General features: G+C 34.3%; 1 protein-coding gene across 9 annotated transcripts in view; it reads left to right on the top strand.

Moving 5' to 3' along the window:
* Nucleotides 1-22,144, top strand: part of Diaph2 (diaphanous related formin 2) — an 831,690-nt gene that overhangs the window by 681,104 nt on the left and 128,442 nt on the right. For 6 of the 9 annotated variants that reach the window (XM_048797310.1, XM_048797302.1, XM_048797304.1 and 3 more), the window contains one exon: nucleotides 4,438-4,533. In XM_048797310.1, the coding sequence (XP_048653267.1) occupies nucleotides 4,438-4,533 (96 nt within the window). Of the gene's footprint in view, nucleotides 1-4,437; nucleotides 4,534-13,169; nucleotides 14,946-22,144 lie in introns of those variants that run through there. The other 3 variants (XM_048797299.1, XM_048797301.1, XM_048797300.1) reach the window with 1 other exon arrangement.

Raw genomic sequence — 22,144 nt, 5'->3', positions numbered from 1 at the left:
TCTATTTTTAATCTGTAGCCTCTCCAAACTCTTTTGGGGAAATTAAGTCAGCAAACATAGGTAAATGTTGACACTTTAAATTGAGATCAGGAGGCATTCAACATCTACTGAATGATAAATACTGTGGGAAACATGAAAAAGAAGGTTCAACCCATGCCTTTAATTTTATCCAGTGATAAGCAGCTCACACAGAGCTCAGGAACTAATTTTGGAATGAAAGCTTATGAAGTGGCCTCTGAATCATTACTTCTCAGCCATGCCCATGTATTAATCATTTTAGTGGCTGAAAAGCATCACCAAGTTTTTCCTTCATATTCTTTCACTCAGTATAATAGGTATTATAAGTTGTAAGAAGGTACATCGTTCCATATGTGTTTGATAAAATTATAAATTTATTTTACTTTAAATGATAAAAAACACTTAAAACTATTTTTTTTAAATTTTAAACTTATAGACCAAACAAAGCTAGTCACATGTAAGTAAATGTTCATGATTCTATTAAACTGGAAATTCTAAGTAAACCAATCAAATTGTCAAAACACAATTTGATCATAGATCAAATTTCACTGAAATTCATTCAAAATGAATTTCAATCTTCAAATGATCATGTTGGCTTCCATTTTGTGTTAGGGAGATTCACTAAAATATAAAGCAATCCTATGATTGTATTCATAAAATTTGATTCAGTAGAGTTCAATATTTCATGAAAATCACTCAGCTTTTTCAAAACTTATGAATGAAGCAAAGGAAAAAGTAATGAACTGATACTCACATTTCTTTCCTTGAATATGCTCATAGTTATTTTGTATAACACATATGTGATATTTACAAACAGTTTTTTTGTTTGTTTTTTAGCAGAACCACCTAACATGTATATTTGGCAGGGGCACTAGAAACCCCAAGGTGATGAATGTTGGTTCTTGGGAAGATAGATAGAAAAAAAATCTTAGTTATTGCAAAGGTTTGGGGGTCCTCCAAAGGGTCACAGTACAACAACAGATATACAGTACATCTATGACATTAAATTTTGACTGTAGGGTTCATTAGGAAAACAGATGTCTAAAAAGGCTCCTGGCTGGGGAGGGGCTATAATAATGAAGAAAAGGATGATAGCCTAGAAGCGTTTTGCTAAGTGTTGTCAGGTGGCACTCACTAAGTTGAGCAAAGGGATTTATTTTTAAATTTTCTGTCATATTTTTTTATTTCCTACTTTTTAGTCTAATCATAATATAATCCCATTAAAGAACTTTAAGAAAACAACATCCATAATGTCCTTATGTTATAAAGTATTTTATGTTTGCATTTATTTCTTGTAAACCATAAATATATACTGCTTTGAATTTTTTTATCCACTTATTTATATATATTCATTTTTATATAATCTTTATAATTGCCACTTTTACAAGGCTACATGAAATTCACTTACGCTAGTCTTCTATCTTGTTTATACTTGTATATCTCTGAAAATTTCTTCCCCTTCTTTGTAGTTCTGCTTTTCCTTACTGCCTATTAAAATTTGTGGTCCTAGGCCATGTGTGAAGTTTCAAGCAGCAATGTTGGTCAGATGACATTAATTTCATTTAGACAGGAGGAATAAATACAAGAGGTCTATTGTGTGCATCATGATGGCTACAGTTAATAGTCACATACTATATACTTAAAAATTGCTAAGAAAGTAGATTTTAAGTGTTTTACCACAAAATAATTATGAGGTAATACATGTTAAATAGCTTTATTTAGCCATGTCCTGGCATATACATTTACTCAAACACCATGTTATATACCAGAAATACATATAGTTTTTACTTGTCACTTAAAAAGTTTTCAAGGTGTTTAAAAATTTGAGGTCCTCCAGAATTGCATTTTCTGCCTCCCACTCTCCTTTTGATACACTATGTCAGGGTAATCTCATCCATCTTCAGATGACACAGAAATCTTTAGTTCCAACCCACATTACATTTCTCGGTTGTACACCCATATATTCAGGTTCCTGCTGGTTATCCCTGTATAGCTATTACTTAGGAATTTCTAGTAGTAATTCCTAATTAGTAATTTAGTAATTAGTAATTTCTAATTAGTAATTTCTAATCACCTTTGCTCAAACTGTTTATCCCTGGTCATTTAGAATCCTTTCCCTCCTCCTCAATCTGTCCTCTCCCCAGCAAAGTCCTACTTGTCATAATAATAATTTCAAAATATCTGTCTTTTCTCTCTGGTTTCTCATTACTTCAAGATTTTATGTTTTATTTAGATGATTATGCTTTGCTCCTGAAACTTCCCCTGTCTTCTATTGGAGATATTATTATCCTTTATAATGCCACCCAGCAAGTCTTTCTAAAGTATAAATCTGATCAGTTCACTTTGTATTATTTTTATCTGTGCTATACAGTACTGTAACCATGAGTTACATGCACTTAATGAGCACCTGAAATTCATATAATATGAATTGCGGTATGTCAAAGGACACCTACAATTCTAAGACTTAATCTGATAAAAGGAATGTAAAATATATCACTAATTTTTGTAGATATTTATTTCACTATTTACTTAATATATTGAAATGAATTTTTTAGGGTTTTTAATTTTTTTAATATGACTGCCAGAATATGCAAAGTGATATGGCTTGCATTTGTGATCTTCATTATATACCAATTAGATAGTACTGACATTAGGGTAGTGTTCAAATCCTGTATCATAGAATTATGATCTGGCTAACATGTGCTTTGTCCATTTCAATTTATGCTAGCTATTGTGTGGAGCGGGCTTTCTCGGGACCAGGGCTGTAATTTAGTTGTGGAACCCTTGCTTAGCATGCTTGAGGCCCTGGGTTTAATCCCCAGGACTGAAAAAAAAAAAAAAGGATGGGCAGCTAGTCTTATTCCCTGATAGATCTGGGTTCACACCTGGGCACCTTTGTACGCCAGCCATGTGAAAACTGCATTTCAGTATCTCTAAATTAAAGATATAACAAATATAAAGTATCTACTTCATAAAATTTAATTCTCCCTGGTGCATTCTAGCCTGTCCACCTTCTTTCAATTCTTCTTTTCTTTCTATTGAAAAGAACAGGTAATGGTTCACATGTGTCTGAGACCTTACTGAATATTAAAAGTACACAATAAATTCTCTTTTCATATTTAGTCATTGGGGCTCTACTTGTCTTGTCCTATTTTCACCAAATGTAGGACCTGAGAACCTCTGTGTTTCCCTGTGTTTTGTATTTAATATCCTGTTCTAGATAATTTATTTTAATAGAATAAATTATTATAACATTGAAGAAGTCTCAAGTCAAATTATTTTAGCTTGCTCTTGTCCCATAGGAGATTTTTTTTCTATGATCTGATACCCCATAGTTAATTTGATGCCCCTTAGTTAATCTGATACCCCCAAAGAAGGATTTTGATTTAATTTTGGAGTGACATCAGAAACAATGTCTTCTCCCTCACACCTCCCTTCTCCTCTTAGCCATCCTGCCTAAAATATCTTCTACCCAAGACACACATATTTAGCTACTGCTCAAAGTAGCCCCCTAGTTAAATTCATTTTCATCAGTTAGCCATTTGGGATGAGAATGCTCAGTTCCCTGTGGATTTCCCACAGCTTAATAGAGTTTTTGGTAACTGACACCTTGAGAAAAATGCTCTAACAAATCTTAAAAGTGTGTTTGATTACCACAGTTGTTAAAAATAAGAGTAAGACAAAATATTTTAAATGTTATTTCTGTTAGGGATTTCTATGAACATCTTTTGAGTATTCCACTCATGGCTTCTTAACAGTTTTTTCCCAGAGGAAGAGTTTAAGCACAGGACAACATTTTGAAAAGGAAATTAGACTTTGGCTGATGTCTCTCAAATGTAGAATGTGGCCTTTCAGATAATGTGATCACCTTTTCTTTATACAATGTCAGCATTTCAAAATGAGTATAGGATATGGATTAGGTAGGAATTGAATGCAAATGTGTTTTGCAAATAGTGTCTTTTGAGATAATCACAGATGATGGTTGAATGCTGAAGGTATTAATACAATCAGTATTTAACCTTGTGTAACTCCGCTTCATCAAATTGTGCCCTGCACATTGATTGCATTAAGCCGGGTCAGTGGTTTCTTGCTTAGGAATATCTTATAAGAATCTTAACAGGAAGGCAGCAGTAGCTGATCAGCTACTGTTTATTTGCATACTGAGCGTGTCATCAATAATACAAAAGACAAGGTCTTTAAGTTGAAAGAGCAATGGGATTGGCATGAATTTTGATTAATGGTGCGTAATAAGCAAAGTAGTCTGTGGTGCCAGAAACTGACAGGATCCATTATGTTAAAACAGATATATGTCTTTAATTTAGTGGTATTATGTAAATCTGACAGGAGTTTTTCCCTTTATTTTCCTGTAGTTTAACTTTAATTGCTCCAAGATTAATTCCGATTTCTTCCTTCCTCCAGAGGGTGATGAGACTGGTGTGATGGATAATCTTCTAGAAGCCCTACAATCAGGTGCAGCATTCCGAGACCGCAGAAAGCGGATTCCAAGGAATCCAGGTAATATCTACTCTAGTTCACATGGTCTTATCAAATCTGAATGTTCAGAGCCAAGTACCCCATGCCTTCCAAAAAAAGAAAAATAATGAAATTTTCCCATACAGGCTTTTTTAAACAGTCGATCTCATTTCATGTGTGAAATCTCAGCAGGCATCTATATCTACATGATTGCAAATTTCAGCTCACTAAATGTATCTTCAAATAACTGTACACTTTGCAAATATATCAAATATAAGGACTCCCACTGTGTTTAATATTAAATATTTAATTGTTATTTTATGAACATGTGGTTTGGGTGGAAGGTGGTTTAAAACCATGAGTGTAATTAAATCATAAAAAAATAATTGGCCTCAAGCTATTCACAGGTAAGGAAACTGAGACAGTGCCCGTTTCTAAAGGCCATTTTGCTTTTGTAGTACAGTAATATAAATAATAGTCTGTAGTCCATGTTAATAAAGGAAGAAGAGTCACAGATAATTCAAGACCCTCAAAAAATCACAAAGCACTGAAACAATTTTTTATGAGTGTAATTGATTGATAACAGATAAAGGTGCACTGTGAAAATTGGTCTGAGGGGGGAAGAACACAAAAGTAGCAAAATAAAACTTCTCTCACTCAAGTGCAACTAGAAAGTTGGCTTCCTTATCTATTCATACCTTATGGCTGAGTAAATAATAGTTCCTCTCAGGAAAATCCAAGGAGTCCTAACTCTCCGCCTCCACCATGAGGTTTTATGTTTTCAGTGCATTTCTTTCTTAAAGTAGAGGAGGAAATTAGGTCTGTTGATTTTAAAAGTCTTCCTCATGGGCTATGACACTATATTGGAGAAATAAATGAAAAATTACTAGTAAATATGTAAACTACTTAATTTAAATTAGCAATATTTGACTTGGATAGCCTATACTTCAGAAAGTTTTCTTTGATCCAGCAGTTATTATGTTATAAGAATGGAAATTCATAGCTTCCAAGACCATTGTAATTGAACAAACTAGTGAGAGAAGTAGAACCCAGTGCAGTTGTTCATGAAAGCTTTTGGCAATGGTGAAGTTCATGATGGAAGCAAATTTAAGTTATATAAATCTTTTTCACATTTGGGTGAATCCTGAGGGATAATAGATAACACTCCATCTATTCCCTTCATGGATGCTCTGTCAAGATTAGCCTAAAGATAAGATTTCATGTAGAGGAGAGAAGTGTTTTGGATAGAACACAAGACTGCTTTTTATATATATGAAGAAATTGAAAGTAGCCAAAAAAAGAGTCAAAGATTGGAGAGAAGAACATGGAAATCTGTATTTTTACGTTTATAATAAAATTTTTAAGGTATACTTGCCTGGCAGAATGCCAGAGAACTACTACTCTACAACTATGAGGCAACCATGCCACCTATCCTCAGTCTTTGAAAAGTGAGGATGTTCTACCATGGTTTCAGAATACCTTCCATCTCTTAAGGACAATAAAAACCTTCACTTCTCTTTGTTGAACTATCACAACAATAATAGTCAGTGAAAGCTGAATTGAAATAGTAATTTTTGTATCAATAAGTAAAAGCATGTTATTCTGGGCCATAAAAGGACTGCTGTAATCTTTCTAGTCTGCTTATTTTAAAACTACACATTTGTTAAGGCCCCTTCCTGATAAGTCTCACACCTCATACTGATTCTAGAAAAGCTGTACTGGAGAGAGATCAATCCTTGGGGGTTTCCTGAGCCTGATACTCTGGGGAATGCAGTGTCATCAACTGTGAAACACCAAGGATACATTCACAAACTGTATAATTTTATAGTACTAATTCCAAGTCATCTAAATTGTTATTTTTGGTTTGTAGCTAGATTGCCCCAATTAACACATAGGGTCAAAAATGGTGCATTTAAATACAGCAGTCATTCCGATTGGCAACAGCCACAGCAAATATGCAGAGGCAAAAAGAAACCAGCATACAGGCAGTGGCAACAGTTAGTAAACATCTTGGACATCAGTAGAACAGGAAGCAAGAGAAGGGGAGGGGAAGGCACAGAGTTCATAAGTCTTCAAAACTTCTTCTGTCTGCTTGCCTCTTTTATAGAAGTGGCAGAGACAGGGACTTTTAGAGATTTCCTCCTCATCTAGATCTTTCCTAGCTAAGTCATCTTTTCATGAAGGTCCCCTGTTGTTTTTGCTTTCTTAGTCACCTTATTTGATTCCTTTCCAAGTTCCCATTGGATTTGGTATTGTTACCCTTCCCCTGCTCAACACAAGAATCCTTGTTCCTTTCTAATAACTTCCATTTCAACATGATGACATAAAAACAGAAAAACAAAATTATGAAGAATAGAATTTTCCCCAAGGGAAGTAAAATACAAAAAAATAGACCAAAAAGTTTCACATCAGAGTCTAGCACAAACAGCAAGGATGTACTCTGTTCTCCTTGCCATTTCCATTATTATCAGTTACAGAGGAAATTACTGTATTTACACAGCTCAACCATTGTGTTTCTAATTGGAATGTTTTCAATTATGGATTTAATCAAAATGAGGTAATAGTCTGTATTTTTATTAGCAAATCAATATATTAAACAATGATATGATTACTTGCCTAAATTTTAACAAATCTTTCTACACTGGGCCTGTTCCCCCTCCCCAAGACCGTAACATTAGATAAGTTAGAAAGAGCTCCCAAATATTGTCTACTTCCCATTCAGCTCAGTGTGCTGTTTCCCTTAAGAGCATAGTTCCTATGAAGGGAACTATGCTAGATGAGATGGAAGATGCTGAAATAATAAAGATAAGATTTCCTTAGTTATAAAACCCTTGTGTCTAGTAAGAAAGATAAAAAGTACAGAAAGACTACAAAATAAGGCAGAAGATAAAAGAAAGCAAAAGGTGTTAATAACATACTACATAAGTTCAAAGAAGGAAGATAACATGCTTTATTGAGTATATCAGAAAGATAATCATGGAAGAAAAGGTTTTGCAGGATGAATAGAGATTTCAACAGTGGAAGCTGGTGCCACATCATTAAATACTGAAATGAGACACTAGGTGTAGCATGTATTTCTTTAGGCAGAGGAATCTAATGGAGGTTTTTCAGCCATAGGAAGATGATCAAAGTTGTGCATTATGACATTTAAGCTATAGGTGTGTAAGAAATGAAGTAGGAATCTACAGGCACATTGTTAAAGGAGATAACATAGAGAGAGAAGAATATCTAAAAGTCAAAGATAACTCTAAGGTTTTGAGTTCAGGTGACTAGGAGGACAAGTAGGTTACTAAACTGTTAAGATCAGGAAAAGGAATGGTGGTAGTAGAAGATAAATTCATTTGGGGACAAATTAAACTGGAAAGTGGTAGCAGAGCATCAAAATCAAGATTTACAGAAGGTTCTTAGAAATATGAGTATAGATTTCATAAGGAAGTGGTTGGGTACTTAAGCATTCTGATTATACTTTGTGAAATGAAAGAGATTGTTGGAGGGATTATTAACAAGACAAGAGAGTCAAAGATAGGACCTTGAAAATTCTTCCATTTAGGAGCTAAAAGCAAAGAAGAAAACTGTCAAAAGCCAGTTGGACAGGTAGGAGGAGAATCCAGACATTGTCCTGGAAGCAAAGAAAGACAAAAGTATTCAGAAGGCAGAAAGGGTAGGCATTTTCAACAATGACATATTATATAGTGGAATCAAAAAGGATAAACCCCAGTGATTTCTACTTGGGAGCTTTCTAATTCCTTTGTAAAGAATGTCACTTCAATATTATAATGTAACTAAGAGCCAGAATGTAGGAGCTCCACAGTGAGTAGATGGTGAAACTATGGAGATAGATAGTATTCATTCAACATTTAAATAATTTTATTGAATGCCTCCTCAGTGCCATATACTGGTTTAGGTGCTGAGGATGCAAAACCAAAGAGGATATTTGTCTTGAAGAGCTCATATACTGTTCAAGGAAGTGTGAATATAAACTGTATGATCGAATTAGAATGCAGTGTTCTGTAATAAAGATAGGAATAATGTACCTGTGAAGCATGGAAGTTACAGGAACTTCCCCCCAACTTTTCTCCTCTCTCCTTTGTGTTCTTAGCATATAGACTATTCTTTCTAAAAGTTTGGTGGGTGAAAGGAACATCTTATTTTCCCTTAACAACCTAGTATAGACCTAGTGTCTATGAATTTTTATCTATGAACTTTGATAAATTCTTCTTGACTCTCTTTATCACCACTTAAGGTAATAAGTCCTGTATGTTTATAATCCATGTGGTAAAGAATTGCCCACCAATATTCCTTACTTTTTCATTATAAGATCAAATATAGGGAAAATAAGCACATAAAGAAAGACCTCACAGGAGTGAGAACCACACCTAAAATACAAATGCACAACTCCACATGAGTTTTATTACTAGATAACTATAGATACTTAGAGCTTGCTTGTTGTCCCCCAGCCAATGACTTCTTTCCTTGCCTACTATAAAGAAATATAAATGGGCTTCTCAGCAATAGGTACATATCTAACTTAGCTATTTGGGCTAAGACTGGATTTTGGTCTATAGTTCTAGCCATTCATACAACTCACAAGAGAAACATTATGAAGAAATGAAACCAAGAAACAGAATAAGTATTTTTGGTTTTAGAACCACATAGGGCAACCAAGAAACCTGAATTTAAGAAAACAGAAGAAACTCAGGAGACACATGATCCCAGTTTTATGTATCAGCAAGATAACAATATAAATGAGAAGGTATAATTTACCATTTGAGAATAGAAAGAGGACAAGACAAAATGGTATATACCACAGAGGGAAAAACAAACTCTAAGTATTATAGAAAAAATAACTTCCCAACAAAACAAAACTCACATTTCACCAGGCCTCTCTACTTCGCATAAATAACAGAACCCCAATTGTGCTGGCTGTTGTCTCCTCATACACATTCAGGACCTCTGAAGCATTTCTGGAAGTTCTCAGGGAGCATTTCAGAAATAAAGACAATCTCCCACTACTGTTCCTCCACTTCTGCCTAGAATACCATGTATTTCATGCCTGCTGCTTTCTGTTGCATCTGGGATCCTGAAGCTTTCATAATGCCAAAGCTTTACAGTGGTCTTGGGCAAAGTATATATGGGAGGTACTTCTGTCTTCTTTTAGGGAGGCACTCCAGCTGTGTACCAAAGTAGTACTGCTTATGTCTCAAAGTCTTACAGGCATTTTTTTGTAGAAACAGTTTTAAATTACAGCCCTCTTGATATTCTAGGATATGGCCCCACTAAGCAAGGTCCAAAGATAAGCCCATGGCAAATTCCATGTAGCACTCAGTATCATCTTCATTCCTTGATGCCCTTCTGCTTATTATTGTTTTGTTATTAATAAGCCAAGCTGATCATTCATTCTAAGCTGTTTAGGTCTTTCTTCCTCAGGATGAGCTCTCCCCCATGAATTTCCTCAGTTTTTACTTTGTAAATGCTGAAATCCTATGCTAGCCCACCAAACACCCTTTAGTCTAAAGTGTATTCATTATGTTCTGCTGCACAGTTAAAATCAACCAAAAATGTAATGCAAACAAATACACAAACAAAATCATGGCATTCATCCAATAATAGTCAACTGATCAACTATTAGTGGCTTGACAACAGTGCTAATACCCTAGAATGCAAAGATGGATTAAAGAATGGTTCTTGCCCTCAAGAACACAGAATCTCATGGGAAAGACATATACTCTCATCCTTCACATGATCCCACTTGTATGTATCAGCAAGATAACAATATAAATGAGAAGGTATAATTTACCATTTGAGAATAGAAAGGGGTCAAGACACAATGGTATATACCACAAGCTTTCACAATGCCAGAGCTTTACAATGGTCTAGGGATTGGTTCCAAGATCCCCAGTGGACACCCAAATCTGTGGATGTTCAAGTCATATGAAACGGTGAAGTATTGGCATATATATGATCTGTGCACATCCTCCTACCCATATACTTGACATGATCTCAGATAACTTCTACCTCCCAGATACATTAAATAATCTTTAGATTACTTCTACCTAGTACAATGTAAATGTTTAGTTGTTACATTATTCAAGGAATATAAGAAAAATGTCTGTAGTTTATTATAGATGCTATTTTTCATTATTTTTAATCCATGGTTGGTTAGATACACAGATGCAGAACCCATTGAAATGGAGGGATTACTATATATGATATAAATACTATGAGTGTGCAGAAAGTGCTAAAACTGCCTAGAGAATTCAAGAAAAGTTTCATGATGAAAGTAGCTTGTGAATTGTGTTTTCAAGGAAGAATAGTAGTTTGTGTGTGAGAGAACAGGAGGGAAAATGCATTTTAGATAAAAGAAAATGGCAAACACACAGGGTGGAAATATAAAGGGGTATGATGGCAATGATAGAAAGTTTGTTGCAGAAAAGAGCTCTGATGGATTAAAGGAGGAAGAATGTCTTTTGTACCTTGAATGCTGAGGTTTGAAGAAAGGAAGTAAGGAGAATGGAAAGATAAATTTTATCTTTATAAGAGATTATGACAGGAAACTTTCAGTGCTTTCAAAGATCTTACATGAAGTTGCCATATTTGATTATTATGCCTGATTTTTCGTCCACATATGTGACCACCTCCCCTTAATTCAGTCATGTTTATTGAGCATACAATGCATGGTGCAGCTAAAAACCTTATCAGTCTATAATACCTAGTGTTACACATGGAAGAAAGCACTTTCTCACTCGTTATGTAATGTGTGTTTCATTCCCTTCCAAAGCAGAGCTTTAACTGTCTTTAACTCTCATAAGTTAAAATGAAGATCAGTTGTGGCCCCCAGGAAAGAATGGGTTGGGATACAAAAGAGATATTCTTCAATTAACTGGGCAGAACCTGGAGGAGGGAGCAAAGTGCAGAAGGCAGCAAAAACTATGGGAATAATCCTTAGAAAATCTTCATTAATTATAGAATTGACTGGTTTGCAAGTGGTGAAAGTCAGGGGTGGGTCGGTTATAGTACATATGTAAAGAAAGGAGATGGCGGGGAAGAGGCAAATCAAACACTCCATAGGCCAGCCACATAGTGTTGTCAGCAGTGTGAGTTAGCTTGATTACTCTTTGATTACTCCTTGACAATAATCAGTCAGTGAATACCAGTAGTCTCAGGGATATGACCGAGATGAGATGATGGTTATAAATATGAGAGTGGGTGAGATAAGCTGAGAAGAAGGAATAGAACAGTGGAACAAAGACAGAACTCAGGAGAAAACATTTATGGGACACACTGGTTCTCAGCCCTGGCCCCACCATGAAATCACTTTGAGGTACTTCTAAAAAATACATCTAATTTCTCTCTGAACCAATCAAATCAAAGTCCGTTGGGTTGAAACCTGGGTAGCAGCATACTTTAAAATTTATTTGGGTGATTTTAATATCCTACAAAATAGAAAACTATCCATTTATAGAATTAGTTTGGAAGCTGTAGCCCATAAAAGAGAACATGAAAGGATTGATTTTGAACATAGAAGATGAGAAGAAAGTCAGTGTGGTATCACAGAGGCCAAATGAGTAGAGCTTTTCAAAGAAAAAATGTAGCATCAGATGTAATTGAGAGTATCAATAAAATGAGCATTGAAAATGATCCATTAGATTTAACTATCAGGAATTCTTTGGTTCACCTTAGCAAAAGCAGTACTAGATGAGTATATTGAGGTAGGGAGGCGAGAGATGGTGTAGATGTCAGATTGCACTGAGTTCTAAAATGCTGTTAATTTTTAAAACCATTTAACTTAGAATCTTGTAATTGATGTGTGTCTGTGTTCATTATATGATTTTTTGCTTGGTTGTTGTTGTTGTTTGTTTTGTTTTGCCTTCATCTCATTTCACGAAGTTTTACTTTTGGAACACATACATATGTATTGATTAGTAAGATTTAGGTTTGCATTAAAGATGCTAGAAACAGAAGATTGCTATGTAGACTGTCCTTGATCTTTCTTTGTCAACTAGTGAACAAATTGAAAATAGACCATTTATGTGCTATTTATATGCAAAATTGTTCTAAGCAAGCACTGATGATGTTCTCTGTAGAAATTTCAATCATTTTTTGCTTGTCTGTTCAACTAACAATATAATCAGCTCTGCTGCACATTTCTTCATTGGTGATCTCTGTAGGCCAGTAGGAGATAAGGTCAATTCCAGTTGATTTTTATGAGAAAGTGAATATAGCAGGCTTCCTTTAGATATTGGAATGTGGGAAAACTTAGAACAAGCAATTATTATGCAGCAGAACATTTCTCTTAGTAGTTTTAAATCCATGTCAATAATTCATGGACATGTTAATGTTGGGAGCTAAGCTCACACAACTACCTGATTATTAACAAACCTTCAAGTCAGGAATAAATGGTTGGGACCCTATTTGTCAAGTTTGTGATATCAGTAAGCAGACACTTTGTGCATTTGCAACTACAAAAACTGACAAGGTATTAATCAGATTGCCATAAGGACCTAAACTTTTCTAGAAAATGAAATGCTTTCACAACTTAAAGAAAATAATTGTTTTACTTGGTGGCCTTGACTATGGGTTCATTTTTCTAATGTGGACACATTGGTATATTAGCATTTTCATATTAGCATTTTCCTTAAACAAGTTAAAAAATGTAAGCTCTGCTTTCTCTTCAGCAGTTACATCTGCTGGCCCAGTGGCCAAACAAGCTGGATTCACCTGCAAATTGAATGTACTCCTGGCCCTTCAATTTCTGTTATACCTTTGGATATGTATCTTTTATGTATTAAAACTTGAGCGTCACTCTGGTTTGTCCCTTTCCTTGTGCCCCATAAAGTAATAGGGGGAGAAAGTGAAAGAGGGAAGAAAGGGAAGATGGGAGGGAGGAAGGTCCAGGACAGTGGGGATGTTCTTTGATAATTTATCAGTACCTTTTGCATTTGCAAAAAAAAAGTGAGCCTAAGTAACACAGTCCATTTTCCCAGGAAAGCTTTTAAGGTTATGGTCAATGTCAACACTCTTCAAGATACAGATGATACAAATTTTTAAAATACTACAAAGATTATAACTGTATATTGCCATTAAAAGATTGTGATTTATTTTCAACATCTAGCACATAACTCAATATAGTATATGCTCTTGATAACTGCTTGGTGAATACTTCACAATTATCAAAAAATATTGAATCTACAAGAAAGACTTTTCAATTTATTGTACTGAAAGCTATCTCTGAAGTTTGAAATTTGAGGGATGAAGGAAATAGAAATTTCATTCTACATCATAGTAAATGGAATTCCATTAAAGCTGAGTTTATTTTATGGGCAAACTCGAATGCCCTATGTATGTTACCTTCACATGACCTTTCTATTCAGTAATGTTTAGGCTTCATAAGTGAAGAAAAGTGCCAACTTTATATAAAAAACTAAATATAACTATATGTCATTACTCTTACCTCTTTTGTGCTTGCATTTGACTGCCACCTCTTTGTCATTCTTACCTTCAATCCCAGTTTGTTCCACTACCACCTAGCTATTTAGAAGACAAAATTCCTAAATGCTACCAGCAAAAATAAAGGAAAAGTAGAATGACAATCACAGCCCTTTTGTTTCAGCTTTACATATCTTCTCATAAGTCTTTGCAAATAAACTCTGAAAGACAGAAGCAGAAAGAAGTTAGTGAATCTTCCTAGAATAGCATTAAGTAATTAATTGCTTTTCCAACTTTCTTGCTGAATTACTCAGGAGAACAGATCTTTCTGAAATTTAAGGTTTTCTCCTAATATGTAGGAACATTCTAAGGATTTAAACTGTTTGTTTGAGGGACTTCTGGTATCCACGAAGGTATTTTCCCTTTCCACCTGGGAAGGTTTTAGCTTGAGATTTTAGCTTTACTGGTCTGTTCTATTGTTTGTCTAGCACAGATGTAGTGTACTGCAAGCAATACAGTTCTCTCTGGGCAATGAACAAGATTTTTTTTTTATTTCATACATTATTTACAACTCTGCAGTGGTTTTAGAAAGTGAATGTATATCCTGGACACAAAGAAATGAAAAGCACAAAAGCATAGATATGATTGTCATATAGTTGTTTAGAAAGTTAATACTATTATACATGGATTTCTCCTTTATTGCAACATTATAATACCTATTAGAGGTTTACCAGCCTAATGGCTATTAATCAGAAATGTGCATACTTATTTTGTTTCATAATAAACTAATAGAGTACATTTAAATATGTGGAGCTTACCTATAAGTAAGCAGTATGATTTTGTATGGATAATCCAATGTTTATTTTAGTCATGTTTGTGACATCATCTCATTTGTGTATATCAGGTCTATTTTCAGTGACAGAGATAATGAAAAATAATGGTGCTTTATATATAATTTTTTTCCTATTTTACTTTATTGTACCAAACATAAACATTATTGAATCCTAAAGAAAAAGGACTAAAAAACATTTCTATTATGTATATTTTATTGTTTTAGTCCAAGTTTAAATGAATTCTTCAACACCTATCAAGTGCATTAACACAATTTCATTTAACTAACAATCAACACAATTTCATTTAAATAACAATCTTCTAATCCCCCAACATGAAGTCACCAAGAAAATGCCCATCCTTAGTGATTGGTATAACAAATTAGTGAGTAATGGGGCCAAGATAGAAAATAAAATGAGAAATGAAGTTCCAACATGAATTTTTAGGACATTATTAGAGATATTAAAAAATGTTGAATTCAGGTGTGATACAGCCTAGGAAAGACAAATGGGAAGAAAAATACGCCATCTAGCAATTTGAATATTTTTTCACTAGGCATGAATACTATTGATTAGTTTGCATGGCTTATTTAGAATTGAAACTTTCTGGGAAGGGAAGATACAAAGCAGAGAAGAAAATATTATGGTCAAACTGAATGCTGCCCATACAGATTCTGTATGGTGTAGATTATCCTGAGGCTTCCAATCTCTTTATTTTTCTCTTAATTTCTTGGGGTCCTTTGCATACCACTTTGCCACTTCCCTCCACCTGCTTCAGAACAGTCCGGTTCATTCATTTATCTTGCTCACAAAACTGTTTCACAAGTCCATTATCCTAATTACATAGTTCATACATTAGCACTGAGTGAGAAAAACAGGAAATAAATACAGTTGCTTCAGCATTGTTTGAGGGCTATTTATTTCTGTTCCATCTCAGCATTCTGTCTATTTGAGGGGGAGGATAAGACTGACATGACAGTACATACTACTCCAAATAAATGCTCTCTTACTTTATGGGAAATTATTCTGGTGTTAGTAGCAGGGTAGGACAATCAATGAAGTATGTTCAAAAGTGATAGAGAAAAATTCCTGGATAGAACTCTTGGCTCCCAGCCTTTTATTAAAAATTGTGTCATCATAATTGGGATTTACAAGTGCTTGTGATGTTATGTAACACATCAAGTAGACAAGCAACCTTCTATATTGCTATGCCAGTGATTTCATCAATTAGTATAGACATTTGCAAAATGACTTACATAATTATCTGACTCTCAAAAAATTGTACACTTTTTTTTTCTAATTTTGAATTTTTCTTTTTAGAAATACATGACAGTAAAATGTATTTGTCATACATACATGGAAGATAACTTCTTATTCTTGTAAATGTATAAGATATGGATTTACATTGGTTGTTTATTCATATATGAGCATAGCTTTCTTATGTCCAATTCATTCTGCTGTCTTTCCTGTTCCCATCCCCCTCCCTTCCCTTCATTCCTTTTGTTTAATCCAATGAACTTCTATTATACTCTCTTTAAAAAAAACTCAAAAGGGGAAAATATATTTTTATGAAACTTCTTCCAACCACACAGTGGTGCACACTTATTGACAGCATAACAGGTAAAAATGTATTCAATGAAAAAGGAAAAGTTGCAGATTTCAACAAGTAGAGCAGTTGATACATTTAGTAATTTTTTTAAAAAAAGTCTCTTCACATTCAGTAAAACAAAATAGTAGTTTCTGCTAGGACAGGTCATAATTAAGTACTATTTCAAGTGAAGTATTTGATTATTAAGACAGATAAAACAAACAAAAAAATGAAAAGCACTTCCCTTATAAGCCAACTGATATTTTAACATGTTTCTCTGACATCTTGAAAATAAACACCCAAGCTCATTTACTTTTTTGTTTTTAACTTTGAGTTAGAAGGGGGATTCTACAGTGTGTGCATTTATCTGTTTACCTAAACTGAAGCATGGTACTTGTAAAGTAGCATCATTGATTGATTGCTATTTTTCAAAATCAAATTATACAAAAATACTTTTATTATGCATAACTTCAAACTGCTATTTAACTTCAGTTCTTGACCATCAAATAGGTCCTGTTCTCCTAGATGTTTGGGTTATAAAAGTTAAATGTCGGGTGGGGAAAATAGAAGCTCAATTTTGAAGTGTGACGTCTTCTGGCTTCTCTTCTGGGATCCGTAATATGGGGTACATGTCCTGGCATAATTGAAGGTAAAAAGGGTAGTGGTTGGGTGAAATTCATCATAGAGTATCATTTCCTAACTGTGTGTCCAAAGCTGCTTTTGTACCAATTAGCTATGACCTTTTCTTTTAGCCTTGGGGTATGAGATTATTAGAGGCAACTGTTTCTGAATTATTTTCTTTCTAATATTAGTTTAAGCAAATTTCCTTGCAGAACTAACTATTCTTTCATAGCTGCCCCCCCCCCCGCCGCCCCTTCTGCTGCTCCTTTTCACTAAGCTGCTAAATCTTTTGCAGAGGAATTAAATGTGATGTTTCTAGAAACATTAATAGCTTGTGCCCTTTTCTGAGTGTTCTACTTCAGAAATATTGCAGCTGCAGTGATATTACATGCAGTCATTTCTTCCTGTTTCTCTCAGCAGGGAAGTTCCAGCTTTAAGGTAGATGCAAGTTCTTTTATTCCTGGGATAGTCTCCGAGATTCTCTTTTTCTAAAGGATGTGAATGCCTCAGTGAGGATTTCAAAAGCATATTGCTTCTTTGTCCACTTAGTTCACCTCAGTTGATTATGCAGTTCATAGGAATAATGGAGAGTGGGCAAAAGAGTATAAATGAATGATTGCAAATCAACCCGGCTATTAGAAAACCAACCCAAAGCAGGGGTTCTACTGTCATCTCTACATGTAGTTCTTTAAATGTGGATGTACTCCAGGGAAAAAACTCCACAGGCAGTAAAACATCAAAAAATGCAGCTAAATTGAAAACAAACCACTTTTGCATTTTGTATTGCAGCTTTGTGGCCAAATGAATAAAAGAGATTTTTTTTCATTTTAATTTTTTTATTTGTCTTGTTTTTTGGTGCAGAGAAAGACAGGACTTGGCTAAGACTTGACTTATTTATCCTTACCTCTCCAAAACATGTTCTTTATATGATTCTTCTAAATTTTCCCAACATACTTGTTATTTTCTTTGTTTTCAATTTTAATATCACACTGCTTATGAAATTGTCACCACTTTTGAAGTTTATTTTACAGAGCTGTTAGTTTTATTAAGAGAAAAATTATTTTCTATAAAGTAGTTAATAGAAAAAAATTAGTTAAATCCCATTCAAATAATAGACAAACTTGACTTATTCAACTTTGACATCTAATTTGAATCTTTTGTGCATACTGTTCTGGAAGCTACTACCACTTGTGATATTTGAATAAGAGGGAACAAAATAGACATAGTAGAATAATACTTCTTTTTCACTAGCTTCAAATTAATTTTAGATTATACTGAACCACATCTACATTATTAAATTGAGGAATTAAATGTTTACTCCAAAGTGTTCTCTTCTAACTCCTTTAATGATGTCAAGATTCTGCATCAGAAGAACAAGGGAATTATCATATAAATGTTTTTCTTTTTTAAACTAACATGAGGTTAAAAATTATTTTTTCCACATTTATGATTCTTTTAGGCTAATTGCAATATAATTCCACATGAGTAATTTGTAATACTGACTACCTGCCATGTAAACAATGATAGAAGGAGAAAGTTTTAAAATAACAAGAAATAAGTCTGTTTTGAAAATGCTAAATATCATCAACAATTTTGTAGTTTATACTTTTTGAAATAAGTTAACTTTGAAATATGTATTTAGATTAAGCTAGAAATTCATCTTACTTATGGTACTGCTTGTTATAATTCATAGTTAGCACCAATACAAACTGATAATATGAAAACCTCACAGATTTTTACTGTTATTTGTACCCATTTTTGTCAGCTATACAAATGATAAAAGAATAATCAAAGAACTGATGGCTTAATATAATGGCTATTGTATTCTAAATATCTTTTGTGCTTTGACATTAAATGTCTCTCTTGCCTTGGTATCTACTTTCAAAACTACTACCCATTCCTGGTACTATTTAACTGGGGATATTAGTCCTTTGACAGTGGTGTGTGCTATTGACAGTATCTTTTAATTTGCTTAATTTCCTGACATTTGCTATGTTAATTTTTTTTTACTTTGGGATTTTTTTTTAATGCCAGATTTGTGCTTAAAATAGAAAAACCCTCTACTAATAAGATTTAGTCATATCACCTAAGTACTACAGAGTTGTCCCAGATGTAATAGGGAGAGATAAAGAAGGGATCACAGATAATAAATTTGCCCTGCTTTCCCCACAAAGTTATTACTGCAAGCTTTAAGTCTCAGCTTTTATTGATAAATATAAATACCGGTTATGTAAGGAAAGCCTATTCCTATTTATAATAGCATTCAAATCTGGTTTTAGTAATTGCTTAGGCCAAACCACTCCATAAACACTCCCAAGGCAATTTGAAAACAGGTATTTGTTGCATAATCTGTTTTTATTGCATATGAATTTTATTTTATTATTTTTGTAATTAAAGCAATAAAACTTAATAATACTTCCTGGTAACTAGCAGGTAAACAACTTTATACAATATAGGTATATTTTATTTTCTGAAACAATTGATGGTCATTCAAAAGAAAGATTGTTGGGGAGTGGTGGGGGAAGGAGGTTAGTATTTTCAATTGGTTACCAGGCTTTTAACAAAACAATTCCTATTATAATCCTAAGGAATTTCATCTGACTAAATCCCCACTCAAATGACAAACAAGGAGTGAGAGCTGTAGCTAAAAGAACAAAGGGTAATGGGGGGACCTGTATCTGAATGAGCCCCACCATGGTGCCCTTTAGAGGGTCCCATTGTGTCCTGGGTTAGCACCTCTCACCATTGCTTATGAAAACACTTATCATTGAATGATGCTGTATGTCTTTTATTGTACTTTCTAAAATTGCTTATGCAATTTCAATTGGCTATGGTGTTTATCATGTACTGTCCTCGGTATTATGTAGCATGGATTAGCCTAAGAAACAGCTGCCTTTTTTTTTAGTGCATCAAGTGATTATTATGTATTGTGTGAATATCAGTTCAAGTTTCTTGAGTGCTGTGGCATCTTGATGAAGAGTAGTAAATAAACATTAGGCTTTTAAAATAAAAAAGACTTTTATGCTATTCTTCAATTTCTACATTCTCTTAAAATAAATGGTGGCTATTGGACCCTTTTATTTCAATAAAAGATAAACACGCCCACTGGTGAACACATATAAATCTGCACTTTAATGTTAATGGAAGTTACACATGGATATCAAGAAGTAAAACTCAAAGAAGTTACTATAAAATCATGTTATAGCTCAGTTTTCAGAGTGTTTCAAACCTAAGGGGCATTGGTTCATGCTTTAAGTTTATATGTATACAATCTCTAACCTTCAATATCCTTGATAAAATGGCTTTCAAATCATAAGCTTGGTTTGTTTCTTTAAAATATGGGGTGGGGTGCATTGTAATTATAAAAGCCTCTTTGAAAATTGGACTTGGTAAAAGGATCTATATTGTGTGTGCATGTATGTAGCTCCTTTGGTGTTTGTTAAGAGCAGTAGGTTCCATTCTCCTATTTTCCCCATTCTCTCCTTAGACTGTTTTAGGTCATAGGCTTTCTCCTTTTGCTTTCCTCACCTCCCCATGACGCCTGCCCTGATCCCTTCAATTGCATTGACTCTTTTCTTTCTCTTTTCATTTCCCAGGAGAATCTGAGAACTCTTAAGTCCCACAATTTACTGAACTGCTATAATTATAGCCTGTATCTTTTATTAAAATACCTACATGCTATGTTTTTCTATGGTAGCACAGAATAGTAATGCAATTAGCACCTTTCATTAAGATGTACTGCCCATTTTGAGTGACAGCTTTAAGTCACAGGATAATTCTCCTACACAATGGTCTGTACTTTTTTAAAAGGAAGAAGGGAAGATTTGTAATTGAGGAAAAAAACTAAAATCCTCTAGAAAATCTGCCATTGTTAATATACCCAACTCTCCACCCCTACCCTCCAAAAAAAAGATTAAGTTTAGTCAATGAAACTTTGAAAATCTTCATATTGATAGCACATTTTCCATACTTTAATAAGTTAACCCCAATGTCAATCACACATGAGAATACGTGTGCTTATTTCCCATAGTGACTGTGAAAATAAAGTGAGATGGTGACAATGAAACTTCTTCCAACCTTTTAAAATATATTTACTTTAAAGTCAAACAGTTTTAAAGTGTTTTTGTTATCCAGTGTTTTGTTGCTGTAGCCAAAATAACTGACAGAAACAACTTGAAGTAGAAAAGGTTTATGTTGGTTCATGATTTCCAGAGGTTTAGTCCAGGGTCAGCTGACTCCACTGCTCTGGGCCCAAGATGAGGTAGAACATCATGGCAGAAGGGCATGTCAGTCAGGAAAAAGCTGTTAATCTCATGGTAGTTGGGAAGCTGAGAAATAGGAAGATAGCATAAACTATCAGGTGTAAGGCACAACCCCCAGTGACTTATCTCTTCCAGTCAAACCCCAGCCTACAATTACCACCCAGTACAGTAGTGATTTCAAATTATTAATCTACCAAATGGATTAATCCACAGATTAGGTCATAATAATCTAATCATTCCACCTCTGAACATTCCTACATTAAGAGGAGCTTTTTGAGAGATACATCATATTCAAATCATAATAGTGTTTAAATATCATTTCTATATTAATCAATGCAGTTAAATCCTTCAGCAGCTACCTATTACTACTAGGACAAAATCTAGATGTTTTATAGTAACTCAGAAGGCTCTGTGTAATTCTTTGTGTACCTACATTATCTGTCTCTTCTTTTTTCTTTTTTTTTAATAGTTACACATGACAGTACAATGACCTTGACATATCATACATTTGAATCAGATGGGATATAATATCTCATTTTTCTGAGTATACAGGTTGCAGAATCACATTGGTCATACAGTCACATATATACACACAGTAATAATAATGTTTGTTTCATTCTACTATCCTTCCTATCTCCCCACCCCCTCCCCTCCCCTCCCCTCCCATCATTTCTCTCTACCTAATCTAGGGTAATGCTATTCTTTTTTCCTCCCATATCTTCATACATGTATTTTGTATAACAATGAGGGTCTCATTCCACCATCCATGCAATTCCCTTTCTCCCTCCCTTTCCCTCCCACCCCTCTTCCCTATGTAGAGGTAATCTTCTTCCCATGCTCTTCCTCTCTTCCCCATTTTGAGTCACCCCCTTATATCAGAGAAGACATTCAGCATTTTTTGGGGGGGGATTGGCTAACTTCACTTA

Source organism: Marmota marmota, unplaced genomic scaffold, assembly GCF_001458135.2.
Source record: "Marmota marmota marmota unplaced genomic scaffold, marMar, whole genome shotgun sequence".
NCBI lineage: Eukaryota > Metazoa > Chordata > Mammalia > Rodentia > Sciuridae > Marmota > Marmota marmota.
This window is presented reverse-complemented; position numbering and strand designations above follow the sequence as displayed.